The sequence below is a fragment of the Callospermophilus lateralis genome, chromosome 5, assembly GCF_048772815.1.
Source record: "Callospermophilus lateralis isolate mCalLat2 chromosome 5, mCalLat2.hap1, whole genome shotgun sequence".
In the NCBI taxonomy this organism is placed as follows: Eukaryota; Metazoa; Chordata; class Mammalia; order Rodentia; family Sciuridae; genus Callospermophilus; species Callospermophilus lateralis.
Window position 1 is genome coordinate 160395529 of NC_135309.1, and position 9035 is coordinate 160404563.

The 9035-nt window shown below is 45.1% G+C and overlaps 1 protein-coding gene across 1 annotated transcript in view; it reads right to left on the bottom strand.

Annotated features, from left to right (window-relative positions):
* The window catches only part of Srd5a1 (steroid 5 alpha-reductase 1), a 34953-nt gene extending 26006 nt beyond the window's left edge, over nucleotides 1-8947 (bottom strand). The window contains exon 1 of the mRNA XM_076856227.1: nucleotides 8496-8947. Within this exon, the coding sequence (XP_076712342.1) occupies nucleotides 8496-8776 (281 nt within the window). The 5' untranslated portion in view covers nucleotides 8777-8947. The remainder of the gene's footprint in view (nucleotides 1-8495) is intronic.
* Nucleotides 8948-9035: the final 88 nt, after the last annotated feature.

Sequence of the window (9035 nt, forward strand, 5' to 3'; positions counted from 1 at the left end):
TGCTTGGGGTCAAGGTCACTCACGTAATCCTCATGCACTCACCTACATGAAAACCTGGGAGGCCAGCTAAGAGGCCGTGAGGAAGCACCTGTCTCAGGTAGCTGGCAGCACATCAGACACTGCTCCTTGCTCAGAAAGACCCAGGACAGAGGGGAGGAAGCTGTGTCTGTCCTCAAGACCCAAACACCCTGGGGGCAGGAGGAGGAGGCCTCAGCACAGACAGAATGCAGGGGACAGCTACAACTACTGAGGGCCACTGCATGTCACATATTAAGGACATCCCCCAAAATGTCCTTTGCAATCCTTGGGGGACTAGTCAGGCCCTCCACAGATCGCTCCTCATCACACCGTACCCTCTCCCCTTCCAGGCAGGCTGTCCTTTATTCCCTGGTATTCCGGTCAAAAGATCCTGCCAAGGTCCACCCCCTGCCTGGCACTCCTCCAGACCTAAGGAAGCTTCTTGTCTCTGCCAGGCCCACCAATCGCCCTCAGCAAGCACATCAGCAGGCAGGGTCCCTTATCCTAGAAGTAAACACGCCCGCCCCTTACTTGCCCTCCCTCTTTGAGATTATGGTCCATCTTCCTTGTCCAGGTACTGTCACCGGCTTTTGGAAGAACTGTCATTCTGCAGCCACCACTGGATGCCCCTGCCTGTGGCCAGCCCCAGAACCTCGCTCTAGACCTCAGCCCTCCTGCTGCCCTCTTGGTGTCCCCGTGCCCACCTGGGCTTGGTTTCTTCTGTTCTTGTGCTGGGTCCTGTATCATCTGTGGTGCTCTGTCCAGGTGGAGGGGCTCTCTGAAGTTTGCGAGGCCAGCGAAGAGGGCTTATCACCAGTGCCGAATGCTGTTTCCACCTCAGGTCTCTTCCAAGTTCTCGCCAACTCAGGTCAAATGACTATTTAATAAGTTAGTTGCTTGGGTAAGACGGAAAATGTTCTTGTCTTTTTGGACAACATCAGTGTCCCTGAACCACATGGGCTCTGTGCAACATACACAGCAGTTTCAAAAACTACACCTGGCCCAGCAAATCCTCTTGGAATGGCGTTTTAACCCACTAGTCCAGGGATCAGGGGCTTCAATACCAGCAGTCCCGCATTCAGCAGCCCTGGTCCCACACCTGCTCTGTGCAGTCTTGCCTGCGCCCAAGGGTCTATTCCGGTTCTCCCACTCTAGGCACGACTCTGGATCTTTGGGGGGGCAGTCAGTGTTCACTCTTCCGTTTGCGTGATGCCTCCCATCCCGAGGCCTGCACTGACACCAGACTCTACAAAGTGCCCCCTTAGTTTCCAACGCCACGCCTTCAGAGGTCTTCACTGGCACTGCAGCTGGCAGCCGTGTGCAGGAACCATACAGAGTACATGCAGGACGTGCCCATCACACAGCGAGGCCAAGTACTGAGGCCAAGTACTGAGCACTGGATGGGTCCTTCCACACAGGCAGTCCAGGGACTCACCTGGTGTAATATGCATGCCAGGCAGTGCCATCCCTGTGCCTGTTTTGAGGTGAGGAAACCCTGGCGCACATGGTTCAGTAACTTCTCCCAGGTCACAAGTGATGGGTTGTAAAGGCCGTCAGAATCAAAATGGAGTCACTTCTGTGGAGCTCTATAGAAATTAGGATGTGGCACAATGATCAGTAAAAATGAAAGTGTCCTCTGAACTGTGTTAGCATATAACCTTGCTGGGGTTTCTCCGTGAGATGCTTAAGGTCATGAGGTGTAAGTTTTACCTAAAAATAAATGTGCGAACAAGAGCGCAATGCAACATCCACTGTTCTGTGTGTCAGGCGCAGCAACTTCGCTGAAAGGATTTTTCTAATACCCAAGTTTTCATAAGGTGAACGCAAATGAGATAAATGTTTATAAGTGAACTTTCCCTGTAACTTGGAATGTAAAAGTTGTTATGTGAAATTAAGTAAGATACTCATAAAAGTCTAAACCTGTCTCCACAGAGAAGCCTTTATCTCCATGCCCCTGTTCCACACTGAACAAGTGGGAGGGAGCAGGTGTTTCTAGACATAAATCTGGTCGAAAACAAACAATTCAAGACTGACTGCTTTCCTTTTGGGTCTTCATTGGAAACTAAAGCTAGTAAAAATTAAAAATTATTAAAACTGTAATTCTATATGCAAAGAATATAAAAAAATTAAGATGATTGATGACAAGTTACGTTCATTTATCAAAGAAAAGAGTCATGTCTAAAAGGGAGTGTTTTTAAAAAAGCTTTTCAAAATGTAAATTTAAGGAAGGAAATAAAAACAAGACAGAAAGGAACACACAAGTTGGAAAGAGATGTGAAAACAGGAGTAGGTCTCAGGATGCACTTTTGATAAGTTAAAATGATTCATGGATAGTGTATGTGTGTGTGAGAGAGGGGTGGGACAGGGGAGAGGGAATTCTGTGTGGGAGGACGAAGTCGTGGTCCAAGCAGAACCCTGTGCACAGGGCCTCTGTCACTAACAGGGTCCTTTTCATCTTCTGAAGGTAAACCTTGCTGCTCAACCACTGGGGGATTGTTTTAAAACTGGTAAGTTTTGTTCCCCTCTTTCTCTCAATCCCTCCCCAGCTGCCGGGAAGCAGGAGTACCCTTCCTCCTGTCCTACTGTGAGTCTGCTCACTATCCACAAGCTTAAAGAAACTAGACATAGCATGACAACCAGTAATTGGATCTGCTAATAATGATGCTGGGAGAACAGCCCCCGCAGCCCCTTGGGAGCCCTCAGTTCCCCTGGCAGTGAGAACGGCAGCCTCTATGACAGAGCCCCTTGCCTCCCCGTTTGCTAGTAAAGCAATTAAACTCTTTTTTTCTGTTTTCTTAAAACTTTGTCCTAAGCATTGGGGACAAGGACCAAGCTTTTGGTATCAACTAGATTGTTCCAGAATGGGAAAAAATAAATACAGGGCAAAGCTAGAGATGAAGCGGGTCTGGGCAGATGGTGGAGTGGGAGGTTTGAGAAGGATGAATCTTATGAGAGAAACTTTGTGTATGATAAGTTGGCGCTAAGTAGAGAAAAACGTTCACAGGTTTTTCTAAAACTTGAGCATTAACACACTAATACAAAACCAGAATCTAGTGTTCTGTTTAAAGCAATAGGTTTTCTGGAAATGCCCACCTGTTCTCCATGAAGATGCACAGGGGCTCTTCTCTGCTTCCTTTAGAGTGCTGGGGGTTCAACCCAGGCCCTTCTAGGCACGTTCTCTACCACTGAGCTACTGCCACCTGCACTAGGTTTCAATTTCTAATTCTGAAATTGGTGTCTGTATAATTTCGACCATCTCCTGCAGGGCAACTTTTCTGGTCTTGTAGTCTCCGCTGGATTTTGTACCTCTTAGCTTTGAGTCAGCTCCTGTGGGATTCTGATTTCCTCCCCAGCCCTGGCTCAGCTACTGCGGCCTGGTGCTAACAATGTGTTTTCCTGACATACTGTCCTGAAACCAGACGACTTCATGCACCTCCATGAGAGGTGCTGAGAACCGTGCTGCAAACGGAGCTAGTTCTCACTTGTCACTCTGACTTGCACTCTTAGAGTGCAACACATGCTCCTCCAGGCTCTAGTTAATCCCCATCACCTTCTCACCAGGCTTGACTTCCAGGCACCTTCCAGGCTTACCAAGAGAAGCAAGCACACCTCGGGAGGATCTTTTTCCTACCTTTTGGTAACCAACCTGAGAAACAAAGGTTTTTGTTATATCAAGATAATTTCCTGGGCTGGGGCTGTGGCTCAGCAGTAGAGCATTCGCGCAGCACGAGCGAGGCCCTGGATTTATCCTCAGCACCACATAAAAATAAATAAAGGTACTGCGTCCAACTACAACCAAAAATAATAATAATAATAAATATATGTAAAAAAAGATAATTTCCTGTGTTTCATAGTGTCTTTATAAGTTTTTTGTTATTTAGAAAAATTGACCCTCTTTTTTTTCACATCTATTTGCTATTGAATTATTTTACTTGTCACTCTTGTTTAATAATAATTGTTATTATTTGATATTGATCTTAACCCTATTTTGCTTGAATGTTTCTAAAATATTGACATGTGGAGCGTTCTGCCCAGAATCAAAGTTCTAAATGAGTCTTTTCACGTAGAGTTAACAGAGATTTTCCAGCTGGGCTGTCGATCTCGAGTGTCCCCTAATGGTCCATGTGCTAAAGACTTGGTCCCCAGCTGATGGTGCCCCTGGGAGGTGCTGGAACCTTTAGATGGCAGGGCCTAGTGGAAGGAAGGTCACTGGGAACGTACGTGAAGGGGAGAGTTCGATCCAGGCCCTGCCCTCTCTCTTTGCCCTCCACTTGCTCTGCCATGATATTCTGCCTCACACAGACCCAACACTTCGTGGTCAACTGACCATGAACTGACTCTCTGAACCTTGAACCATAAACCTATCCTCCTTGTGAGTTGCTTAGATCAGGTATTTTGTCCCAGGGATGGAAAACTGACTAACACAGGCCACCAAACATCCTCAAAGGGACACAAACCTTATTTTGTAATAAACCAACTCTGCTTACCTGGAATGTTGGGTTGAATGGGAAACACTTTAAATAATAAAGCAATGCTAAATCTTTTAAAAGTTATATTTGTACAGACAGATTACTGATGTAAAATTTATGAATTCTGATATTCCTAGTGTCAGTCATGCTGACAGATGATTATATTTTGAAGTCCTGTGTATGATGAAAATCACTACTTCCTCATCCTCTGCTGAACTCTTGTCAGGATGCTAAGCAGGCTATTCTAAGTCTCTGGTCATCCCCCGTTCTGATTCTTTCCTACACGTTTGCAATCACAGATTCCTGGGAAAGACTCTAAAGAGCACTCCTGAAGATCAAGGGAATCAACAGGAATTTCCAGGACTCAATGAAGAAACTGAGGGGTTCATGAAACCACTAGTCAAGATCAAACTGAATCAGACCCCTCATGTGAGATGGACTAAACCGATACAATTTACAATTTTACATTTTTTATTTAAATAGTTGCTGGCTTTTTTACTTAAATGCTTTTGTCTTCTAGATTTGAGAAAACATCTTTCTTATAGTCTACAGCAATTTGGTAAAGTACGCTTTTGTGAACACAGAAACACATTTTTCTTCCCTACCGGGTTCTTCAAACATTCAGAAACGAATCATACTTTTATTTTTTTATGCAAATATAGTAATTTGTACAAGTTTAGTAAGAATCTGTTCTCTTTATAGTCTACAGTTGGAAACAATGGCTTCAATTGGAATGCCATATTTGAAAATATGTATAGAATTCCTGGCTTCAAGGGTTCCCAGCCTTATAGTGAGCAAATAAAAACTGTCACTCTTCTGTGGTCCCTGGGACTCTAAGGCATCGTGGTGCTACATGTGAAACCTGAAGCCTACCTTCAGAGGATTCAAAATCTGAGATTACAATATGGCAACTCACATGTCCTGCTGAGCTAATGTAAATAATCCAAATTGGTAAGACTAAGCTTATTTTGCAAAATAATTAGTTTTTCTTTGATTACTTTTGCTCCAATTTTGGTAAGACTGCAAGTACAAAATTATGCTTCAGAAGCAAACTACAGTACACTCACTATTAGACTGCATCTTTATTCATTGTTTTCGGGTTCCTACTATTTACCTCTAGATGGGACTAGATGCTAAATCATTCTAGCTTTTTCCCTAATATCTGGCCACAATTCTCCAACTAAGAATGGGAACTGCTCTTTTCTAAAGAGCTAAAAGCTGAAACGATATAGCTTGATACAAATTTCAAGAAATAAGCCTTGTGTTTGATGTACAGGCTACACAGAAAGTTTATCAAACCACCTGATGCTTTAACCAGAGACTCCAACTACGAATCAATACGAGAAGTTTGGCTGGTTAACCTGGGGACAGTTTTTCCCAAGACGATGGAACAATTCTCCCTATCACAATGCAGTGTATTTGCCCTCTGAATCTTTTCTTCTTGCTATCACACGATAGGATACTGTTGTAGTTAATATTCCACAATCTCCCTACTGCAAGTAACCTGGCAGAAACTAAGGAATCCTTTACTTCACCTAGAAGGTAGCTCTGGCAACATCCCCAACTCAACTTTTCGTTCAACTTATTCTAATGGTCCATTTTAATAACACTCTCAACTCAACAGGCTATTGAATGATAAAATTATCTGTGCCAGTGGTAATACCACATGTTGTATCTGGATAAATCCTTTTGTGAAAATTGAGACCCAACCATACAAAACAAGAGAAATAAGCGAATAGGCTCAATGGTTACAACAGTTCCCATTGGACATTTAATTTTGTGTGTTTGTGTGTGTGGCACTGGGGATCAAATCCAGGGCCTCACACATGCCTTGGTTCAAGGCCCCTAAATTGTTATGTAATTGAATTTGTTACACTTTGTTGGATTTGTTTTATATTATTTCACTTTGAATTCATACCTATTGCTTGACAACTTTCTACAGAAGTACAACAGAATAATGATGGCCCAGGACTTTGATGATAGCCAATGTCTACAAAATACGGGGAAAAAAATGACCTAATAGTGGACTCAGTTAAACAGTCTGAGATTCACTTTTTCTAAACCTCTTTATCGCTCAGATGTGGCTAAAATGTGGTCATATGTTGACAGACTTCTCACCTACACTTTCCTCAGTGTTGACCAGACTAGACCAAACCAACAACCAGACAGGCTAGTCCTGGCACCTAGAAACAATCAAACCCAAGTCCATGATGATTGAGTGGCAATGCTCTCAGAGAAAAAGCCTGACCCAAAGGGAGAAATGTGAAAGTGTTAAATCAGCAACAAGTCACTTCTGTCAAGTCCTAACACCACCACCAGCATATCACACAGCCGATAAACACCACCAGCAGATCACACAGCTGATAAACACCACCAGCAGATCATGCAGCAGATAGGCTTTGAGGAAGGAGATCTCATCTATACGTGCCCAGTACCAAGAACCAGCAAAAAGACTACCAGAGAATCAAAGTGTGAAATATGATATATCAAGAACTATGTAATGTTTTGAACAACCTACAATAAAAATTAATTAAAAAAAAAAAAAAAAAAAGACTGCCAGACCTACAACTTTGAACAATGGCCACCACAACCTTACCCAAAATATAACTTCTGCAAGGATGTCTGTCCAACAATTGTTTATTCTTGTGCTGATACTACCCTTGTTGTTGACCTTTGTAGCCAAGCACCACTGTTGGAAAATATTTCACATAATCATCCTTGTTTTTTTGTCTTGAAAACTTTCCCCAGGGAATGTCTTTGGATATGCATACAGTATATTACAGCACACAGACTTCATTGCAATGCTCTGCTATTCTCAAATTTACTAGTCTTTGGAGAATATCTGTTATTTAGGTCAACGTATCTAACAGTCTGACTCCAGAGCCTGCTTTTATCCAGTAGAGAAACACAAGTTCTGACATATTTATGGAAAAGTATATATAGACAGGAGTCTCACTGATATTAAAATTGCAGTAAAGCTCTATCACATAACAAAAAAACAGATCAAGCAGACTGACAATAACTCTGCTTAATAGAATACTCTTTAGGAGCCTAAGTTACATAGTACTCACTTTAGCCTTTGTTTAACTCTGGCCTGGTTTAAAGTTCCTGCAATGAAAGCTTAGAGGCAGTTGGTCAGGTGTATGCACCTGTCTCCAGTTAACTCCTGTACAGCAAGCCCTCTGGGTCCCACCCACCTGTTCTGGTCACCGGATCTGAAAACTCTGTCCTTTTCCTCCAGTGGAATGTAAGACACCAGCAGAGAAAAAAAGTCTTGTAAACACACACAAGTTGAATTCTCTCAACCTTTCTAGGAGATGGGTGTTTTAAGTTAGGTTCCAAAAATCAGAGAGGTTGGTTAACCTGCCTATTTTTCAACAGCAGCTGAACTCAGCTTTCTCAGATGCAGGCACATTGTTTTAACTGCAGTTTTTCAGAGCCTGAATGAAAACATTAACATTTTGATTAAAAATTTTTGGTCAGTTATTTGCTTTAGCTGTTTAAAAGCCAGACAAACCCCAACTTATTAGACCTAAAGACTTCAGATAATCATTTAAAAAATCTTCACAACTGCCCCCCACTCCCAAAAAATTAGAAGTCACTCTTAAGATGTACTTAGGGTCCTTGCCTGGAAAGCCATCCCCACAGTCCTTGCATAAGGTGCTGGAGAAAGCCCGAATTGGTGTGCGAGTATGAATTTTTGGACCAGGTTCTCTAGTTGCAGCGGGGTCATCTGGCTAGGGGAAACGTTCCACCAGGGACAAACATCCCAAAGGGTAACACAACTGCAATAGTGATTTAAGGCAACCAGCGCCATGTCTTGGGGTCAGAAACTGCAGACTACCTCTAGAGGAACTCGATGTGAGACTGTCACTCCCAGGTCAAACATCTCTCCTGTTCTGCCCTTTCTAACCGTCGCACGTCTGTTCCGGACCAACCCCCAGTGTTTCTGAACTAACTCCGGGGTCGCGGGATACAGGGAGCCGCACCGCCTGCGGGGGACGTTACCGGTGCACGTAGTGGACGAGGAACATGGCCAGGAGGATGCGGTTGGGCCAGCTGCGGAGGCGCTCCGAGGACGCGCGAACGCACTCGCAGAGCGGCCAGACCAGCGAGGGCAGCTCCTGCAGGACCCAGGCGGTCTTCGCGGGAATGCGGAGGCCCCGCCACTGCGGCGAGTAGCGGCCATAGGGAGCGCCCAACAGCAAAATCCACAGGAAGCCCAGGGCGCCCAGGAAGCACTCTAGGCAGGCGAGCGCGTCCAGCAGGCGCGGCTCCGCCAGCTCCATCCCGGCAGGCGGCCGCTCGCTCCATGCCAGGAAGCGGCGGCGGGTGCCATATAGGGTGGCAGAAGGGGGCGGGCGGCCTGGTTACGCAAAGCCTGCGCGCCGCCTACGACTCAGCCTCCTCCTGGCCCGCGGTAGAAGCACGGGTCCCGGAGTGGGACCGGCCACCTGCTCCGCCACCCAGCCGGCCAGTAGGACCCGCCAAACTTGCGGACCCGGCGCGCCGCGCCCACACAACTGGAGCCCCGCCCACAAGCCGGAG